The sequence below is a fragment of the Schistocerca gregaria genome, chromosome 2 (genome assembly GCF_023897955.1).
Source record: "Schistocerca gregaria isolate iqSchGreg1 chromosome 2, iqSchGreg1.2, whole genome shotgun sequence".
Classification (NCBI taxonomy): Eukaryota; Metazoa; Arthropoda; class Insecta; order Orthoptera; family Acrididae; genus Schistocerca; species Schistocerca gregaria.
In genome coordinates this window covers 394,138,581-394,161,031 of record NC_064921.1, presented here as the reverse complement: position 1 = coordinate 394,161,031, position 22,451 = coordinate 394,138,581, and the positions used below count along the sequence as shown (strand labels likewise).

The window sequence follows — 22,451 nt, the reverse complement described above, 5'->3', positions numbered from 1 at the left end:
CTTCATATAATATTACAGTTCGTCTAGTTTTCATTTAACTACACACACTGTTTGTAATACTGATATTTCTTTGTTGTTGGCTGATACTCGTATCCGAGTTTCCAAGTTTCCGTTACTGCATCGCAATTCAGATGTACAGATGCCTTTGATTGCTTAGCAGACCAGTCATGGCATGCAACATGTGAGCGGTTTATACATAACGGATGGTTGAGACCGTGGCTGGGATTGAAGAAGTTAGCTTTTCTGACTTTGCCTATTTGCCAGTTTTCGACGTTCCTGCCCTGCTGTGGGGTGCTAATTACTCAAGTTAATGTTTAGGCTCATTAAATTCTTCTTGAACTGTTCCAGGTTACATTCCACGTTTCATAGGAGCACCTGTGCTCACTTCACTACACAAAATGTACCAAGGTTCTCTACTATTTCTCATCCTCTAAAGACGTGAAATTCATGTGAGTTGGTGATCAATGATGGGGGCTTCTAGATTGTTTGTCGCCTTCTCAAGGACAGTTTTGATTGATATTAAGTCGTATCAGTTGACGTTCATAATGTACGCAAGCTTTTTCTGGTGGAATCATTCTAGTTCCTAAGATCAAGGCGATGTAGCGTCCAGGTTCCAGAACCATAGAACAGGGTAGAAATAACAAATGCTCCATACATCATAAGTTCGATGCATAGCGTCAAAGACCCGATGTGTGAGACGTCCTAAAGTAATTTAGGCAGCTCATACTCTGTAAAAATTCCTGGCAGATTAAAACTATGTGCGAGAGTCGAAATAGGGACCTTTGCTTTTCGCGGGCAAGTGCAATATCAACTGAGCTACCCAAACACGATTCACGACCCGTCCTCACAGCTTTAATTTTGCCAGTACCTCGTCTCCTATCTTCCAGACTTCACAGAAGCTCTTCTGCGAACCTTACAGAAATAGCAGTCCTGAAAGAAAGGATATGGTGGAGACATGGCTTAGCCACAGGCTGGACGACATTTCCAGAATGAAATTTTCACTCCGCAGCACAGTGTGCGCTGATATGAAACTTCTTGGCAGATTAAAACTGTGTGCCGGACCGAGACTCGAACTCGGGACCTTTGCCTTTCGCGGGCAAGTGCTCTACCAGCTGAGCTACCCAAGCACGACTCACGACCGGTTCTCACAGCTTCAGTTCTGCCAGTACCTCGTCTCCTACCTTCCAAACTTCTGCAAGGCTCGCAGAAGAGCTTCTGTGAAGTTTGGAAGGTAGGAGACGAAGTACTGGCAGAACTGAAGCTGTAAGGAGGGGTCGTGAGTCGTGCTTGGGTAGCACAGTTGGTGAGCACTTGCCCGCGAAAGGCAAAGGTCCCGAGGTCGAGTGTCCGTCCGGCTCACAGTTTTAATCTGCCAGGAAATTTCGTATCAGCGTACACTCCGCTGGGGAGTCAAAATTTCATTCTGGAAACGTACTCTGTACTCTGTACTCCACGTCTTTTCCCGGCTAGCAATTAGTTAGTAACATATTTCGTAGATAAGAGATGTGGAAGAGATGTGGTCTACTTCTTCCAAAAGTGTGCTGGAATTAGAGATATTGAAATCCAGTACGGCGCTTGCAGGATATGTTATAAACATTCACAGATACAAGACATCAAATGCACTTTTTGCATAGAAAGGACCACTGCGTCTCTGCCAGCTGCGACGACAGCAGGACCTACATTTTCTTTTCAAAAGCATGCAAAAAAATGAGAAATATAATAATTGTAGTAATTGCTATTCTTGCTGAAGTTAATTGCAGTGCAAGATCTCTAAAGATTTTACCAATTACTGGAGGCAAATAGCAAGTACCATATCAAGTTATCTTAATCCAACTGCTGAATGCAAGTCCGCATAATCTGTGTACTAAGTAGCGAGGTAAATTAATTCGAAAAAAATTTGAAAATAAGTCACATTCCTACTTGTGAGTGGTCAGAAAACATGTAGCACACAGAGTTACAATATGTAAGAAAATTAAACAAAGTACGGTAGTTAAAAATTGAAAAACACTGACAATGGTTCATTGATAGGGAGTATGACAAAACTGACTGTACTGTCACTTGGATGAATTACTGACAAGCAGATACCGTACCGAACCTCGAAACACACTCTCCTCACAAAGCCATAAAGACTGAACCACCACACGTGAGACATTCTTCCGACCAAGCAGTCGCTATCAGTGATTAACAAGATCATATAGCAAGTGTACTGAGCTAGCGTACAGCCAAGTAACATAAAACATTACCACGCAGCAAAACAGCAGCAGACCCCCAAACACGACCAACCTTCAGCGTGCTAAACACATATGCACCTCCTTCAAATATATGCCCCAGGATTTTTACCGAGGCAAACTGTGAAGTGATTGGCCAACACAGCCGGAACATTTCTTGCGTACCTCAAAGAGTAACCCAAAGATAGCTAAGTTTTTCGCAATCGATACTAGGTAGAGAACTGCATCTTTGCAGTAAGCCTGCAGTGTATAGTTTCAAAAATAATTGAAACGTAAAAAAATAGCAAATTAAGTACCGAAATTTACAATGTAGACGCCCACTCTCAACTTCCTCCTTTTCTCTAGTGAAATCATACACGAGTATTCCTTGATAAAATAGTGTACTCGCCCCGTATCCTTCCTCGCATTTTTCAAGTCGTTAATGAGACATCTTTTTCGTAGTCGGGTGTACTGCCACTGGCTTCCCATTTCTTGATCTCAATGCAGAAATGGCTGCTGCGTAAATAGCTATCTGAGCTTCATGAGAACCTTGCAGAATGGAGTTGTTTAAAATATGAATCTTCTCTGCAATCTTTCTTGAGGGGATTTGTTTGAAAATTCGCCAGCTCCGTATAGGACACATTTGTCCATATTACGTGAATGCTAATTCAGTACTGAAGTTTTCATCTCTTTCATCATTTAGTTCCCTTAGGATGGTTCGGTCCTGGTACCTGGTGTTCTTGATCTTCTGTGCTATTTAAAAGTTAAACTGCCACCAGCGTCCCATGAGTAATCTGGTTATTTTGTGTAATTCTGGCGTCCCACTCCCGTTTCTCCCAAGTAGCACCAAGAATCTACTGCCGAACGACTTGTCTGTTCTAGTGGTAATAAATTACGTACACAATCATACCTCGTGAAACATATCAAAGTCCCAACAGTAATTCCTAAGGTTAGCCTTCTGATACAGACCGACAGCCCGCCGAAGTGGCCGTGCGGTTCTAGGCGCTACAGTCTGGAGCCGAGCGACCGCTACTGTCGCAGGTTCGGTGGTGATTGGTGGTTGTTAGTGTTTAACGCCCCGTCGACAACGAGGTCATTAGAAACGTCGCAGGTTCGAATCCTGCCTCGGGCATGGATGTGTGTGATGTCCTTAGGGCGACTGATGACCTCAGAAGTTAAGTCGCATAGTGCTCAGAGCCATTTGAACAGACCGACAAACATTGAGTTGTCTTTAATTTATAAAAGGTAGTGAAGTGCATGGCCATCTCTGGTCTTGTTCAGTGATGGTACTCGTTTCAGATCCTTTCTACAATTTCACATCACTGTTCTGCAGCTCTCTCTTCGTGTGATTCGCATAGAATGATACTGCATACTAAGTTTCGTGAAACATCTTTTTCGCATACTAAGTTTAGTATGCAGTATCATTCTATGCAAATGCTCTGCACTGTAATTGATAAGATTAGTCTGCAGCTTAACAGTTAAGTAATAATGGCGCATAGTGAAAGCTTCACATCCTCTGTTTATTTCACACGCGCTCGCGGTTTTCCAGCCTCAAGGGTGTAAGACTGTCATAAAGACGCCTCAGCAGATGTAAGATAGGGTCTGACGAATATGATGTTGTCAAATAAATACTTAACTATTTTTTTGAAATAATTATCTCTTGCTGATTTATGGGACTCTACGAACGTAACTGCCTCCTTAATCAAAAATGGTCAAATGTGTGTGAATTCCTAGGGGACCAAACTGCTAAGGTCATCGGTCCCTAGACCTACACACCACTTAAACTAACTTATGCTAAGAACAACACACACACACACACACACACACACACACACACACACACACCCATGCCGGAGGGAGGACGAACGTGCGGCGGGAGCGGCCGCGCAATCCGTGATACGGCACCTCAAACCACGCGCACACGCTGCTCGGCCCCTTCCTTTCCAAACGTGAACGGAAGAAACGAATTTTCTGGTACAAGTCTTCCTAAATAAATTAATCCTCATTCACAGATGTCCCTCGAAGATTACAGTAAAAATACAGTTTTCCAGATGGAAGTATTATTATCGTATTGGGCGATCTCGAAAAGTCCTAAACTGTGGCTCTGTTGTTATCTGGTATCAACGAGTTTCTTAGCTAAGGATAACCTTCTCAACATGCATAACAATTCTTATCCTACGTCACTTCATTCAACTACCATGGTTCCCTAAACGACACTGCTCAAGTCAACTATCTATGAGGACATACAGGATCGTTATAATTAAACTTCCGTCACTTGACCCAGTGTAGACGGAAAACTATTAACGGTATGGATACCCACCGTTATAGGAACGATGTTTAGACTGTGCTTTGTTGGTAATGTTAGTGTTACGACCCACCGTTAGGCGTCTATAATGATCTCAAAACTCACATTTAGCGGCGAAGTCGGTATTCTGAATGAAACCTGTCCCTGACTGTAAATACCAAGAACTATGCAAAACAGAGACTACTTTCGTTTGCTTTGAACAACTATCAGACACAAAAAAATAGATTGGTTCTTCAAATTCATTTAAATGCTAGTTAAATAGGTTGCTAAAAAAACACTACCTCTCAGATCGTTACGTCATGAAAGAATTAAATATTCTCGTACTGGATATACAGGGCAACATATTAAAATTTTATTGATCGTTATTAAGGGAAGATAAAAACTGAATGAATATAAGAAGCCCGACTAAGAAACGGGGCTGTACTGTGAGATATAACAACTGCAAGTTAAGAAATCAATGAACATTTATTTATGAATTAAAAACACAGGAGGATATTAAATAAAACGCGATTGCTTAGAAGGCTGATGCTTAAACTTCGACACATGGTACCCTATAAACCGTAAGAACACATCTTCCACGTGTGGAACCAAATCTGCTAAATAATGAGTAGAATTAACTTAATGCACACACACGGACATTCAAACTGACCATGCACACAGCAAAACGAATAGAGTTTAGAAGAATGATTCTATTTTCCACGTTTAAGTACACTGGGTCAGAGAGTAATTAGTTTTGAGGACAAGGACCTGTTCCAGAATCGCAGTCTCATAACGTATGAGTGAATGCACATAATGTGGGAAAATGCAAGATACTAAACCCATGAAAATAAAATATGAAACGGATGATAAATCAAATAAATTTTAGAGCAGGCGCACAGAAAAGCACAGGACACATTCATATATGTGACATAAAACTGAGTCTTTACGTCACTTGGCATCACCGCTCGCCATCGCAACATTGCAATTGACTGAAGGGTCGTATTAAGTGCTCTGAATATTAATAGAAACAACAACAACGTTCCCTAACTGAAACGATTTGTATGGCATGATTGCCGATACCTAACCGAAGAAGTACTACTAGAAACTCAAAAAATTATGCCTTAGACATACCAACTTACGCTACCATAGACGACCACTCAGACTACCGATGAGTGGGAAAAGTAAAGCTTATATGCTACTGTAGATGGGGTCCTCGCAGAAGCCGGAAACGCTCAGAAAGCCTATGCGGTGGCTACCTGTACCAACCTTATAATAGCTGTTGACTAGTGGCCACTAATGTCTCTTTGACCCAATGTAGGTGTATTCAAACTATATAATCAAAGTCTGTGCCTGCACAATAGCTCAGCGTGTTCGGTCAGAGGGTTATCTGCCCTGTGTAATAAAAGAAAACTGAGTTTATGTATCAACCATGAATTTCAACAAGTGTCACAGGACGCCCGCCCCGCACAAATACAACGATCAGTTACAAACAAAACGAGAGTTTAAAAAAAATGTAGTAAGAGCAATTGCTTAGTAAGCAGGAGAGGTTCGAATCCTGGTAAAAAATAAATTTTCAACTTTCCCCATTGGTTTACATCAGTCCCCATTTGCACCCAATATTTGCAATTAATTTGTGTCTTTAGTCACGAAGATTGGCTAAACTGCTCGTAACGTTCACACACAGAGAACTTTTACACACACACTGACAGACGAAAGTAGGAACAGGAAAGAAATGGGATGCATGCCCGATAAACAGATTGTATGGACACTTATAGAAAATGAAACGTAAATTATAAATTGAGAACTCTCTTTCTCTTAATATTGAAATGCTGCTGAGGGGATGTCATCACGCACTCTCGCGTTCATCTTCCTCTCCAGTTTCAAGTACAGACGCACCGAACATCTGAGTTGCTAAGAGATGACGTAGAACTGAAGTTTGCTTTGCAAATTCAATGGAACAGCTCACATGGAGACGTAGGGTTGGAACACAAACATCAGTGTGCATTACAGTTGCAGTCAACATGGGCCTCCTACCGGACTCGAGAGTCCATTGCCGCAGCAACGTATTTTCGCCATCTGTCCCTGTCTTGGGCTATATCTTTCCATTTACCTTCTATACCTAGGCTCCTCAAATCAGCCTTCACATTGTCCTCCCATCTACGCCTCGGTCTCCCCACCGGACGTTTTCCCTCTAAGTGCCCTACCAGTACTCTGCGCGCTGCCCTGCCCTCCTCCATTCGAGCTACGTGACCCGTCCATCGCAGCCCCTACGTGATTTAATGGTACTGATTACGTCAGGGTTTGAATAGAATTCGTGAATCTCTTCGTTATGCAGTTTTCGCCATTCTCCGCTAATATCATCCCATTTTGCTCCAAAAATTTTCCTCAAAATTCTGTTTTCAAATACTCGAAACGGCTTTTAATTTTGCACAATGAGAGACCAAGTCTTACACCCATACACCTTAACATGGGCCTGGACAAGGTAAACAGAGCTTTCCTCGTAAAGATTTTTTATCAAAACAACACAGTGGTACTACTACTCTTCGCATTAAAAGAATACGGAGAAGTGCTCTTTCCGCAGTGAGTTGAAGAAAAGGTCTCGGAAGTTCGAAGAACTGGTGATTTGGGAATTGCTCCTGGGAAAGGCCGACGGCCAGTTGTGCCACAGATTGTTGAACATGGTTCAAATGGCTCTGAGCACTATGGGACTTAACAGCTGTGGTCATCAGTCCCCTAGAACTTAGAACTAATTAAACCTAACTAACCTAAGGACATCACATACATCCATGCCCGAGGCAGGGATTCGAACCTGCGACCGTAGCAATCGCACGGCTCCGGGCTGCGCGCCTAGAACCGCGAGACCACCGCGGCCAGCGATTGTTGAAGAAGTTCCTGTTGCCTTGACTGAGGACACTGGAGCAATGTGCGATCTTCAAGCACTGCACGAGCCGTGTAACGACAGCTGAACATTCCATGGTCCACAATTACAAAAAGTCCTGCGAATTACTGGGGACCGTTTTAACCAAATTCAACAAATACCATTTACAGGAGAGTATTTTTTAGTCGTACTCAGTATCGTTGACACAAAAATTTCAAAAATATGGTACTGGTCATCCATGCGGACATGAACAGACGAAGGAATGAGTGGCTTTCATCACTAATCTTCTTTGCTGAGAAAAAAGTTAGAAATTACAAATTTTTACAGAACTCAACATACCCACGTTTTCATCCGCGTTGTCTTCTTTAACGCTGGGAGTACTTTCACATTTTTATTTGTATTTGCAAAATAGTGAGTGAACTTTTAAAATTTATGAGCTCTTTTTACGCAAAAAATGATGTTCTGCAACTTTTATGCGTGACGCTTTTCATTTGGAGTAGACGTTTTTGAATTACAGCTGTTGGATCATGAACATGTTCCACTTTTCCGCCACTTTCGTAAAAATTGCCGAACTTTGACTATCGATTATGGCTAAACCGCTGAACCGATTTTAACTCTTCATTAGATCATTCTTCACGAAACTTTATGCTCTTTCAATGTGGCGTTTTGGAAATTTTCTGTAGAATGTATCTTTATCGAGATATAAGCGTAAAACTGAAATTCTAAAAATTTCCTGGTTTTTCGCCCCTCAGAAACTTAGCGAAAACTAGAAATCGTCGCAAATGCATTTAACTCTTTCTTGGGATGGCTAAAGTCGAATGTTTGAGCCAATTGAAGATGATAACCGATAAAATCTTAGAAAAGCATTATTTAAGAGACCTTATTCGCACAAGGCTCTGAAATGTTTACAGGCGTTAAATAACGTAAGATACCTATACCATTCTGTGTTCGCTGAGAGAAGAAAGAAAGTATTAGAGTTTAATAATATTATGTACTTACCTCTCTTGTGAATTATGGGACTTTCCAATCACAATTGTGCTATCAAAGTGCCGGTGGCTGCCAAAATGCAACAATAAACATACCAACTGTTTGGTGAAAGGCAGTTACTGGAGTATCAGGAAAATGTGCTATGCAGCATTTCAAAAGTAGTTCAGTTAATGCTAAGCAACGCAAGTCTAGTTCGGGACGCTGAGTATACTCGACTCTATAAATACGAATAATAAAAGCAAAATTTGATATCAGTACACATACCCAGATAGCCATGCATGTTAATGTTGACCTTGTTGATTGAATCCGCAGGGTACATTAAAGGTGAGGGTCAGTGTGCCAACTATGGTGCATGTTTTTTTTAGAATGTGCTGGTACACATGTTCCGTCTCAGTTACATGATTTGCAAACATTTAGCAGCTGGGGTACACATATTAAGTCCTGTACCCACTTTGCTGCTTTTCTTCCTTCCCTGCTTCTCGTAACATTCTGAAAGTGCCATGTTTGTTACTTACGTTTCCGTTCTTATCTGAGAGGCTCTTCAACTTCACATCAATTCAGTTATCATACAGCCTATCGCACATCTTCAGCGTATTGGTAACACTCATTATTTTCTGCCTGTCCTGCAAAGCAGCGCACTACATAGTAGCCTGATAATGTCTATACGAAATACTGCCATTTATGCAAATTTTCTGATAAAATTTTTTTTGAAAATTAAATTAAATTTTATTTCTAACAAAATTTGTTCACTGAATTAGAAACTATTTCACGTAATAAGTCTTGTGTCCTTTATACGTTAATCACTCGATTGTGCCTAAGTGAGTCAAGACAGTCACAAAATGATAAATTGCTTGGGCTACGCTTTGCATAGCGGAATTAGGAAATGAAAGTGTGGGTAGCAGTTTCCAATAATAGAACAAGACAGAGAATCGCATTTGGTAATAGAAGAGATGCAACTGTATTTTATTGAATCCGAACTTTTGGTCAGGAGGCATAATCCTTAAACCGGACCATGTCGTGATGCAATATGGGCCTGAAACAAAAATACAGTCATACTGAGTGGTTAATTGCTTAATGAATAAAACGTTGTACACGACACACAGACATATCCCTGCAAGCAATGTTCGTTTGCTGTAAAGTATTTTGTGTTTCTAGTAGCGGAAGAAAGAAACGAATGTTTATTCACAAGTAAATGAATTACTCTTTCATCTAGGTCTGTCCGTGATTGCAAATTCTAGATTACGAATATTTTTGCTAGTAATATGCCGTATTTTGTTGCAAAACTTTATTTTCTCGTTTCAGTCCAAAGCGATTCGAAGTCAGAAATCCATTTTCAAGGACTATATTTACTTTTTGGGAGTTACATTTACTTCACTTTATCACCTTCCATTTTCCACGAAGTTTTCATCTTCTTCATCAGCGAAAAATTTTCACATTTGCACTTTTACTTAAAAATACTAGAGGACTGATATCAAACACTTCAATTACTCACTTCCACAGGCGTCCAGTCCTCATTTCCTATTAGCTATCCTTGTGCTTCAAATATAACTCTTCCTATCTATAATAACATACGTAACTGCAAATGAGTTGCAGTAATCATACACTCCTGGAAATGGAAAAAAGAACACATTGACACCGGTGTGTCAGACCCACCATACTTGCTCCGGACACTGCGAGAGGGCTGTACAAGCAATGATCACACGCACGGCACAGCGGACACACCAGGAACCGTGGTGTTGGCCGTCGAATGGCGCTAGCTGCGCAGCATTTGTGCACCGCCGCCGTCAGTGTCAGCCAGTTTGCCGTGACATACGGAGCTCCATCGCAGTCTTTAACACTGGTAGCATGCCGCGACAGCGTGGACGTGAACCGTATGTGCAGTTGACGGACTTTGAGCGAGGGCGTATAGTGGGCATGCGGGAGGCCGGGTGGACGTACCGCCGAATTGCTCAACACGTGGGGCGTGAGGTCTCCACAGTACATCGATGTTGTCGCCAGTGGTCGGCGGAAGGTGCACGTGCCCGTCGACCTCGGACCGGACCGCAGCGACGCACGGATGCACGCCAAGACCGTAGGATCCTACGCAGTGCCGTAGGGGACCGCACCGCCACTTCCCAGCAAATTAGGGACACTGTTGCTCCTGGGGTATCGGCGAGGACCATTCGCAACCGTCTCCATGAAGCTGGGCTACGGTCCCGCACACCGTTAGGCCGTCTTCCGCTCACGCCCCAACATCATGCAGCCCGCCTCCAGTGGTGTCGCGACAGGCGTGAATGGAGGGACGAATGGACACGTGTCGTCTTCAGCGATGAGAGTCGCTTCTGCCTTGGTGCCAATGATGGTCGTATACGTGTTTGGCGCCGTGCAGGTGAGCGCCACAATCAGGACTGCATACGAGCGAGGCACACAGGGCCAACACCCGGCATCATGGTGTGGGGAGCGATCTCCTACACTGGCCGTACACCTCTGGTGATCGTCGAGGGGACACTGAATAGTGCACGGTACATCCAAACCGTCATCGAACCCATCGTTCTACCATTCCTAGACCGGCAAGGGAACCTGCTGTTCCAACATGACAATGCGCGTCCGCATGTATCCCGTGCCACCCAACGTGCTCTAGAAGGTGTAAGTCAACTACCCTGGCCAGCAAGATCTCCGGATCTGTCCCCCATTGAGCATGTTTGGGACTGGATGAAGCGTCGTCTCACGCGGTCTGCACGTCCAGCACGAACGCTGGTCCAACTGAGGCGCCAGGTGGAAATGGCATGGCAAGCCGTTCCACAGGACTACATCCAGCATCTCTACGATCGTCTCCATGGGAGAATAGCAGCCTGCATTGCTGCGAAAGGTGGATATACACTGTACTAGTGCCGACATTGTGCATGCTCTGTTGCCTGTGTCTATGTGCCTGTGGTTCTGACAGTGTGATCATGTGATGTATCTGACCCCAGGAATGTGTCAATAAAGTTTCCCCTTCCTGGGACAATAAATTCACGGTGTTCTTATTTCAATTTCCAGGAGTGTATGATGCACTTTCGTTACAAGAGAAATATACTGAAGTTTTAAATTACAACTTACGTGGTGAAAGTGGCTTGCAAGTCGTATTTTCAGACTATAGAATGAAACACTAGGTTTCACACCACGTCATCTTGTACGGTCCCAATCTTCCAAGTCATATTCATTCATTCAAATTTTACAGTCTGGGTAAATGATTTATAGATCTTAATAACCAAATCAACAACTGTCTCAACAACTAACTTGAACTGCCTTGCTTGGCCTTGCACCAGCTCTTCAATAAAAAAGTTACAAGCCATGATGATAAATTCATTATTAGTTTTGATATTTTTGTGAAGTTAAGAAGTAAAAATACATATTCATAAAAACTTAATTACAACAGTAAGTTTTACAAGTAAGGAAAAAAATGTTTGACATAGTTTGGTTTCTTAAACAATCCCTTTTTAGTACAAAATTTCGTCAAGTGTTGGCGTTGAACAATTTCTTTTACTGTACCATATGAAAACAGCTGCTAAAGTATTTAATTATGTTAACTGCTGTCATTTACAAAGACTTCAGTGCTAAAGTTTCATTATTGGTAATAAACAACTATCTTATAAACCATGATAAAGATTATCATCTACTGAACAATTTACGATTTCAGTACTTAGTCATGGCAATATGCAATGTTTTTCTACAACTCTCAATCTGTTAATTTTCCAAACTGCATTACATGAGTGAATTATTATTTTTATGGATCAGAAATTATTGCATTAAAGAAAGGTAATGGGTATACATGAAATTCTGAATTATTGTAGTCTTGCAAATGAAATAGTATAAATGACTTATTATTTGCAGGACATACAATTGTACCAAATAATTTTAGACAAATCATGAGTGTTAAAGGAATAAAGACAAATGTAAATATAACATAGTATAAGATACATGTGTTGAGTAATTTATTAAATATCATGTGTCATCTACTCCTATATGAAATCTAATGCTGTTACATTACACACACAACCAGAATTTCATGCATAAACATTATGCATGAGAGTCTGTCAGAACATGAATGTAACAGAAAAACTATTTGTATGTCACAGAATTGTGTTGACACTGGCCAGACTGGATCAGCACAAGTGTCTTGATTTGTTGCACATGTCCCTATAACAAGTAAATGTTTTTATTATTTTTCAGAGAAACCTAAAGGTGTAATTGTCTGTGTTGCATGTGACACATGAACATAAAAACTTTAATTAGTCTTCATTGGTTTTTTCTCTCTCATTTCTTGGAACCAGTTATCCACTTTCCCTTCCTTCACTTGACTCATACTTGAACTCCACATTAAAGGTCTCTTTTCCCATACAAACCATTTTATCTAATTAGTGTCGAATGTAACCCGGCATATAAATGATACAATATGCATTGAAAAAACAGTAAATGTGATATAATACACTTACTATCAACTGAAATGCGTTCAGAATCAAACTTCTGTCTGCACATTACCAAAAAATGGAACTGTAAGTACATTGTGAGTAGAATGGGCTCAATATCATAAGTAAACAATTTTTGTTTTCGTTTTAATGAGTACTATCTAGTCTTACTACTTGGTTGTTTAGTTTAAAAGTTAAAACTACATCTATATGACCTATGGGTGGCATGTGTGTCAAAAATTGACAAAATGACCACACTGCACTCGACAGTGTCTTTGTGACACACGTAACACTATTCAGAGAGAGGCCAGAACGAGCAAAACAGTTTGGCAATCCATGATGCGACATATGAACGCATGCATTGCATCTGATAGAGGCCACTTTGAACTTCTCTTGTGATTTCTTTAGGTGCCCTGCAGCTCTGCACTGTGCTCCTGGATGAAGTGTTGTCCTTGTATGCACACTGTCCATTTCTGGACACATGTTTGTAGGACCTTTTTTCCTACATTTCCAGACAGGAATCTGTCCCTGGAGTTTGTCAGTTTTATTAATGTTCACCCTGTATATATAGACAAGGGTAATTAAGGAGGAATGTGATATAATTTATGAGGTGACCATACATGTGAAAATAAACCGAAAAAGTCCTATGAACATGTGTCCTAATTTCGATCATTACAGAATTGAAATGGGTTGAAGATTACACATATCCATGAATATATATGATGACAAGTGTGACTATTACTTGCCAAAATGTTGTGTAGGTTCTTTGATGGGCATAATGATGTTGGGACAGATGACTAATCTATCCCACAAGAGGTGTGGAGGCAAGAGATGATAGCACTGTGGCACCGCACCAAGGAAAAAGCTGCAAGCGTATCCAGTGTGCTCAGTAACCAGTCATGAGATTGTGTGGATATCATGCTTGAGTGTTGTTTAATTGATGAAGTCCATTGTGTCCATAAATACCAACATGCTGCATATATTTTCCCATGCAGAATACGCAGGCATTTTGTTTGCACACACGAACTGTAGTGGCAGTGCCCATGCAGCTGTGTCAGAATACCAGAGATGTTGCCTTGATCGACAACCACCTGTTCCAAGGTAGTTCTCAGGATTTTTCAAACATTATGTGAATCTGGAACACTACCAGTACTTACATATTCCATAAATGTGAGGTGATGTATGTTACATTCCCAGGGCCTGTACACATTCTATGTGCATCCTGTGCAACATCTGCATCCAGGTGACTCAGTAAGCGGACAACAGCTTTGTGAATATTGGCTGCACAAAGAGATATCATACAATACACTTTATTTACAGATGAGGCTACATTTACATGCAATGGTATCATGAACACCCACAATTCTCATACATGAGCCATAGAGAATCCATATTAGGGAAACAAGATTCCAAGTTAGTTTCTATAATAGTGCATGACATCCCCAACAACTTTAATCTTTGCACATTTCAGTGCACCTTTAACCCATACTGACACAGACTCTGATTCATTTAATTTATAATGATTCCTTGTCCTAAGAACCAATGGCATTGTAGACATATAGTAAGATGAACCACGATCTGTTATACACTTCACATATCTGAAATGTACAATAAGCAATAACTTCTTGGCTGTTAAAAGTCTCCATCCCTGATACAGTCTCCACTTCACCACCGTGAACTAGAGCCACAGTAACCCAACCATTATGCTGTGTTATTTTAGGAGGAGAGTTAGTTTCACAATGAACATTTGGTGTGGTGTGATTGGTGGCCTGATGGTAGAACCTGCGTTCCTACCAAATTGCGTGACAGTTGTAGCAAACTCATGTTTCCTGATAGAAGACCCACGTTACAATAAATTAACGACGGTAAATGTATCTTCAGTGTGATGGGATCACTTTTTCACTGTACCAGACAAGTATCCCAGTATCTGAATAGCAGATTTCCTCAATGGTGAATTGGCTGTGTTGGACTAACTAGCCTGCCGGATCATCTGACCTAATCCTATTTGACTTCTGTTTGTGGGGTGGTTAAAGGGAGATGTGTATGCTATGAAGATAAACACATGTGAAGAACTTGCTGCTCACATCACCAGTGCTGTTGTCCCTACATTGAAGCCCATCGAGATGATGTTCAATGTACATCATAACACACCCTCCAACATGCTGACAAGTGTATTGAGATGGTTGGGGGACGTTTTAAACACTTCTTATAGGATAAATCAGTCGTCCATCTCACGATTATTCTGTACACCACAGTACCTGTATATCATTTCAGTATGCAATATTCACACTTGTCTTCATATCCATTCATGGATGTGTGTAGTTTTCAACCCACTGTGTGTGTGTGTGTGTGTGTGTGTGTGTGTGTGTGTGTGTGTGTGTGTGTGTGTGTGTGAATTTGCGAGAAATGTCACATAATTTATGAGGGATTCTACACGTGAAAAGAAACCGAATATATATATATATATATATATATATATATATATATATATATATATATGTGTGTGTGTGTGTGTGTGTGTGTGTGTGTGTGTGTGCAAACACACACATATTTAAATGTAACAATGCCTACTGGCACTAACGAAGGTTAATTAGAATGTCAGTGGTGTTAATTGCAGGATTCTAGTGTGAGTCGTTTACGAGATATTGCATTTTGAAAAGTTTCCACTCTGACATCTTGTTTGTACCATGCAACCTGTGTAGTTCCTAGTTATGATGTTGTTATGTTTTCTTACGAAATGATTGTGTGTTCCTTAAGTCCATTGCGACTTACTAGTCGGTTAGTATTGACAGTCGAAGCAGCAGATCGTGAGCAGACGATGGGATTCGCCAATACTGAAAAAACTGACATGCTCATGGCGTATGGAGAGTGCATAAAGAATGTACTTCATTCTTGCATGGTGTATATGGGAAGATATCCCTATGGACGTCAACCTTCTCGGCAATTATTCATCAACCACTTCAACCAGTTACATGAAGGTGGGAGCGTAACACCTACACAGCGTAACAAAATGAAGGAAGTGATGGCAGAGGAGGGGAATGTAATGTTCTTGCTGCACGTTAATTCCTACACAGATGCACAAAGACGTAGCATGAATCAGGCAAGTGTCCTACACATTCCCCACTAACACGGGTTCCATCCCCATCACATGCCTCTTCATCAAGAACTGCATGATAACTATTATGACAATTGTGTTTAACTTTTGTTCATTGGCATTAAGAAAGGATACTCTAGGTCTATCATGTACATTGGTTACTGATGAAGCCACATTTACCAATCATAGCCAGGTAAACTGCAGAAATATACACTATTGGGCTGTTGACAATCCCTGTTGGCTTTGTCAGGCGGAACATCAGCTTCCATGGAGTGTAAACATCTAGTGTGGGGTACTGAATCATCAGCTCGTAGGCCCATTTATCATAGACAAGACACTGAATTCGTACAAGGTTTGCAACCTCTTAACAGTTCATCTTCCACTTATACCAGAATACATTCCTCTGTAGACTAGGAGGAACCTACGGCACTAACACGATAGCCATCCAGCCCATAGTGGATAAGTACTACAGCATATATTCACGAATTGTTTCCGAATTGTTGGATTGCACGCAGAGGATCTGTATCTTGGCCGATTCATTATTTGGGTTTTGATGCATTTGGACTTTTTTCTGTGGTAAAAGCTATAAGGTACTGTTTACAGGGACACACCAACAATACCCGATGACATGCAATGACATATTACTGCAGCCTACTCGCACACTTCTGCTGAAGTGATAGCACACATGCAGCAGTTGCTCCATACCAGACTGGAAGCGTGTATTGCCACTGCTGCTGATGGTCATTTGCAACACAGTCTGTGATGTTCAGTTGTCTCGTTACTGGTCAGAACCCACATGACTAGTGAATGCACTTGTGTTGTTCTTTAGCGTGTGCTATTGTAGGTATTGTAAAAGTGTCAGTGTGGGAACTTTACAATGTATGATATCTCGTAAACGATTCGCACTAGAATGGTGCTTCAAACACTACTGACATTCTGTTTTACCCTATTTTTAGTCTGTTAATCTCAACAGGCATCGTTCCATTTAAATACGTGTATATTTGCAGAAAAAGCACACTTTCTAAGCATTATTACAATCTGAAACTTCCTGGCAGATTAAAACTATGTGCCGGACCGAGACTCGAACTCGGGACCTTTGCCTTTCGCGGGCAAAGCTCCCGAGTTCGAGTCTCGGTCCGGCACACAGTTTTAATCTGCCAGGAAGTTTCATATCAGCGCACACTCCCCTGCAGAGTGAAAATCTCATTCTGATTATTACAATCTGTTTATTGGTTAACAATCCATTCTGTGAAAACCGCATATCACCAGCACTTTCCTTTTCTGCAATATTTTCGGTGCAAGTTTCAGATAATTAACACTGTATACAAAATATCAAAATCATAATATTAAATAAATAACATTTAATGATACAGAGAAAACTCTTGCTGATAACATTAAGATGTGCTGGGAAATTGTCTCTGACTGAAACTAGTCGCACAATAAAGAATAAATTGAACAGCAGTTTTACATGCCATTTCTACAATTTATAAAAGCTGTTGAACGCAATCAACAAAACTAAAACAAACTAGACTCTGCTTAATATCGGATGTGTTTGAAGTTTCCAGGAAATATCGATTCAAGTAGGTTGCATGGAATAATACAACAATAAAATGAAACTTATGGTACGAGCCTAGAAGTTGACAAAATCCAGTTCGCGTGACATGCGCATGCGCAGTTTGAGCACGTAGTTGTCGGGGTCCAAGGTAGCGGCGCTGCTGTCTGGGAGCACGGGCTGTGGCAGGGCCAGCGACAGGCGGTAGCGCGGCGAGCGCAGCTCCAGCCGCTGCGGGTGCAGCGACACGTCGACGTCACAGCGGCGCTCTCCCTCCAGCCACACCTCCAACACCAGCCACTCGCAGCTCGCCGTCGCCGGGGTGCGCGGGCCCAACTGCCGACACGAGCGCCAATTTCTTCAGCTGTTACTCAGCATTGCTTCAGTAAATGGTACAGTTTTTTAATTTATTTACTTTTGACGTATAACTACACACCTTTTACCCATCACAATGTAAAATTATTCATTTGCGTCGCCATAGCGTCTGTAGTTGCTTCACAACTATCAAAGGTATTTAAAATCCATTTTTGCAATACTAAAAGATGTTTATTTTACAACAGGAATAACATACGCCAAACACAACAGAAATGCATACATCCATTACAAAAATCAGTAAAAACAGTCATCTCCACATTAACACATACACAAGTCACTAACACCCTATAAACAGCTGCTTAATTGCCAGGTAAATATTAGAAACCGGCCAATATACACACATCAAAAAAAGTTTTGCATCACCCTGGTTCCCAGAAGTCCTGAAGATAGAGGTTGACTGTGGATATTGTATCACAGACACAGTCGCTTTGACTGTTCAGAGATGTCAAAAAAAATGGTTCAAATGGCTCTGAGCACTATGCGACATAACGTCTGAGGTCATCAGTCGCCTAGAACTTAGAACTAATTAAAACTAACTAACCTAAGGACATCACACACATCCATGCCCAAGGCAGGATTCGAACCTGCGACCGTAGCTGTCGCTCGGCCCAGACTGTAGCGCCTATAACTGCACGGCCACTCCGGCCAGCTAAGAGATGTCACTAAACCCGCCCAAAGATGTAAACAACCAAACATGTGCAGCGCCTATTAGACGGAGGGGGTCCGACAGCCGATCAGTTCCAGTCATGGCACGTATTGTCTGTAGTTCAACCATGCCTGGACGGTCAATACCGCGGTTCGATCGCGTCCACATTGTTACTTTGTGCCAGGAAGGGCTCTCAAGAAGTCAAGTGTCCAGGCGTCACGGAGTGAACTAAAGCTATGTTGTTCAGACATGGAGGAGATACAGAAAGACAGGAACTGTCAATGACATGCTTCGCTCAGGCCACCCAAGGGCTACTACTGCAGTGGAAGACAGGAACCCTGACAGCAACGCACCATGTTCAATAATGCTTTTCGTGCAGCCACAGGACGGCGTGTTACGACTCAAACTGTGTGCTATGGGCTGCAGTATGCGCAACTTCACTCCCGATGTCAATGGCGAGATCCATCTTTGCAACCACGACACCATGCTGTGGGTACAGATGGGCCTAACAACATGCCGAGTGGACCACTCAGGATTGGCATCACGTTCTCTTCACCTATGAGTATCACATATGACTTCAATCAGACAATCGCCGGAAGCGACCTGGTCAAGCTCAACACTTTATACACACTGTCCAGCGAGTGCAGCAAGATGGAGGTTCCCTGCTGTTTCGGAGCGGCATTATGTGGGGCCGAGGTACGCCGCTGGTGGTAATAGAAGGCGCCGTAACGATGCGTGAATGCCATTTTCTTACTGATAGTGCAACCATATCGGCAGCATAATCGCGAGGCATTCGTCTTCATGCACGACAATTCGCGCCCCCATCGTCCACATCTTGTGAATGAGTTCCTTTAGGGTAACGACATCGCTCGACTGGAGTGGCCAGCATGTTCTCTAGACATGAACCTTATCGAACATGCCTGGGATGGATTTAAAAGGGCTGTTTATGGGCGAGGTGACCCACCAACCACTCTGAGGGATATATGCCGAATCGCCATTGAGGAGTGTGACAATCTGGACCAACACTTCCTTGATGAACTTGTGGATAGTATGCCACGACGAATACAGGCACGCATCAATGCATGATGACATGCTACTGGGTATTAGAGGTACCAGTGTGTACAGCAATCTGGACCACTACCTCTGAAGGTCTCGCTGGATGGTTGTACAACATGCAATGTGTGATTTTCTTAAGAAATAAAAAGGATGGAAATGATGTGTATGTTGACCTCTATTCCAATTTTCTCTACAGGTTCCGGAACTCTCGCAACCGAGGTGATGCAATTTTTTTTATGTGTGTACAAACAAGGAACTCATCGTAAATAATATAAGTAAAAAAATGGATCTTCCTCCCTCCCCTCCCCCTCTCTCTTCTCCCCTTTTCCATCTCTTTACCACCTGACTCTCCCTTTCTCCATTCCCCTACTTTGCATTCAATGTTCACTATCTTGTACTTATGTTTGCCTCCTCCCTCGTCTACTCTCCAGTTGCACAACCAACTCCTACACTTTTCCCTTGTCCTCCTTACATATTTAAATAAATGTATATTAACGTAAATGAAACAACACAAAACACACTTGACAAACCACTGACCAAAATAACATTGTGTTTCTACAAGATAAAGTGAAATCCAAAACTGGCGTATGAGTTAACAATACTTCACACATACAAACACATGTTTAGCAACACTAGTGGAGAACTGTTTGTCCTATTTCACGTAAAGAAGTGTCTAGTGCTGCAGGCCAATGTGAAATTAGACCAAAAATATCAATGCTAAAAGCAGGAATATCGCGGAAATCAGCAAGCAGATGGCACTTCTCGGTGTAAGCAGAAATCAGACAAAACTTGTGTAAATAAAAATGATACTTCAATATCATTTGTAATGAACTGCTTTGATATCTAGAAAGCAAGATCAAAATTGTAAATGTGTTTCATTCCAGACCACTCACGATACTTTAAATCAACGAAGCGAACCGTATGGCAAAATACGCATCCTTTAGTACTTGCAAGGATAGTTTGCAAATATCTTTAATATAAAAGAAAAAATCTTTTACAAATAGAGAAAAAAACAATATTGTGGCACATTAATAGACTCATTTTAGGGCACAATACTGAAATTTGACGTTAGTCTAAAATTATTACAGGTATAATTACAGGTATAAATTGAGAGCTAATCACTTTCTCATATTAAAAATATTTAATGAAGTCCTTCCATTTTAGACTTTTCTGCGTTCTTGTGGTCTAAACCTGTCCAAGACGTTATACGCAGTTCCGATTGTAGCTCCAAGAACTGGGATACAGCAAAGCAGCAGGCAGTGAATAAGGCTCTAAAACTCCTTTAAAAATTTTGCTCTATTTTTCCCATAATGCTTGCGCTGAGACAAGGTGTGATTTACACCAAAAATTGTCAAGACAGCACAATGGCAGTATGGTGTGTCCAATACGCCGACTTCATGCAATTGGGCGGAAAGGATCCGGAACGGAGACACATTTCATTCTCACAGTGAGCGCTATAACTTTCCTTTAATTTCGCGACTTTCTGCATCATGTCTGGTCTGGTATAAATTGTCGTAAATTTATTTTTCTTGCCACGAACGAGTCGGTTGTTGTTCGATTCTCAAGAGGTAGAGTTGCGTATAGCAGGTTTAAGTCAGTATCTCTGTTGCTTCGAAATGTTATCTTTCGCTAATTGATCTGTTGTTTCATAGTATTTAACGTCGGTGTGAAATCTGACCCACACGACTTCTATAATCTGACTACTCTTCTTCCTGATACTGATCTACCAGGTCCCGAGTGTTCATTACTTTATTTTTTTTATAGTGATGTATTCAAAAATGGAGGAGAAAATAAAATGAAGCTTCACTGGTTGAGAGGGTATGTGATGTTATTTCAGTCGTTGCAAAATCGAGACAGATTTACGAAGAAATTGGCATTATGAACCCACTATCATCAGTATGACGTTGCAGCCCCAGTTGGCCTGGATTCATTCATTCATTCGGTTGGGAAGGGTGTCATAAATCCGTTGGGTCCTCTCTTGAGGCTAGCTGACCCACAACGGTTGTAGCTTGTCCATGATGTCCTGGATGTAGGCACTGGGACGGAGTTGAAGTCCAAGCTGGTTTCATAAGTGCTATATTGGCGACAGTTCTGAGGAACTTAGTGGTCACAGGAACACCTCAAAATCACGTAGACTACTCACAGAGAAACGTATCATTTGTGGACTAGCATTTTAATGTTGGAAAATGTAACACCGATACTGTCACATGAGAGGTAATACGTGAGGATGCAGGCTGTCTGTGACTACCATCGCGCTGTCAGAGTTCCCTCACTCACTGCCAACCGCAACGATATCATACACGATGGGTCTCCACGTCATGAAGCCAGGAGTTAGGGCGCTGTGTCTTTCCAAAACAACAGAATAATGGAAGAAAGTAAGGGGGACTAAGGTTTAACGTCCCGTCTACATTGAGGTCGATTGAACACACGCTCGGAATGTTTCAAGCGTAGGGAGGGAATTCGACCGTGCCCTATCGAAGGAACCATCTCAGCATTTGCCTGGTGCGACTTCGATTTGATCCGTTGTCCTATCGAATGCGAGTGCAGTGTGCTAACCACTGCACAGCCTCACTCCTAGTTGGAAGAATGGGACCTCTACCCAAGTCTCCCCCACACTCACCGAAGATAGTCATCTGAAGTAGTGCCAAACCACGATTCATGATTAAACACAACGTGACGCCATTCATAAGCAGTACGGCGCCAATCCAAACGCAGCCACGTAGCTGTTTGTGTTTTTGGTGTTAACGGCCGACTATGCATGGGATGGTAATTCCTTAGTCTGGCTGCTGGCAGTCTCGGGATCATTGGTGCAGGGTGGCACAGAAAGTCGGAGGGTGCATAATACGACTATCCTCGCACGTCGTCTTCAGACATGGTCGACAGCAACCTTGACGGGAAGTATGCCTGTCCTCACGTTCCTACGCATTCCAACATTGGACCACTGT

The 22,451-nt window shown here is 41.9% G+C and overlaps 1 protein-coding gene across 1 annotated transcript in view; it reads right to left on the bottom strand.

The window, feature by feature from the left end:
* Positions 1–17,294: 17,294 nt before the first annotated feature.
* Positions 17,295–22,451, bottom strand: part of LOC126322110 (dynein axonemal assembly factor 6) — a 69,339-nt gene continuing 64,182 nt past the window's right edge. The window contains exon 3 of the mRNA XM_049994258.1: positions 17,295–17,765. Within this exon, the coding sequence (XP_049850215.1) occupies positions 17,508–17,765 (258 nt within the window). The 3' untranslated portion in view covers positions 17,295–17,507. The remainder of the gene's footprint in view (positions 17,766–22,451) is intronic.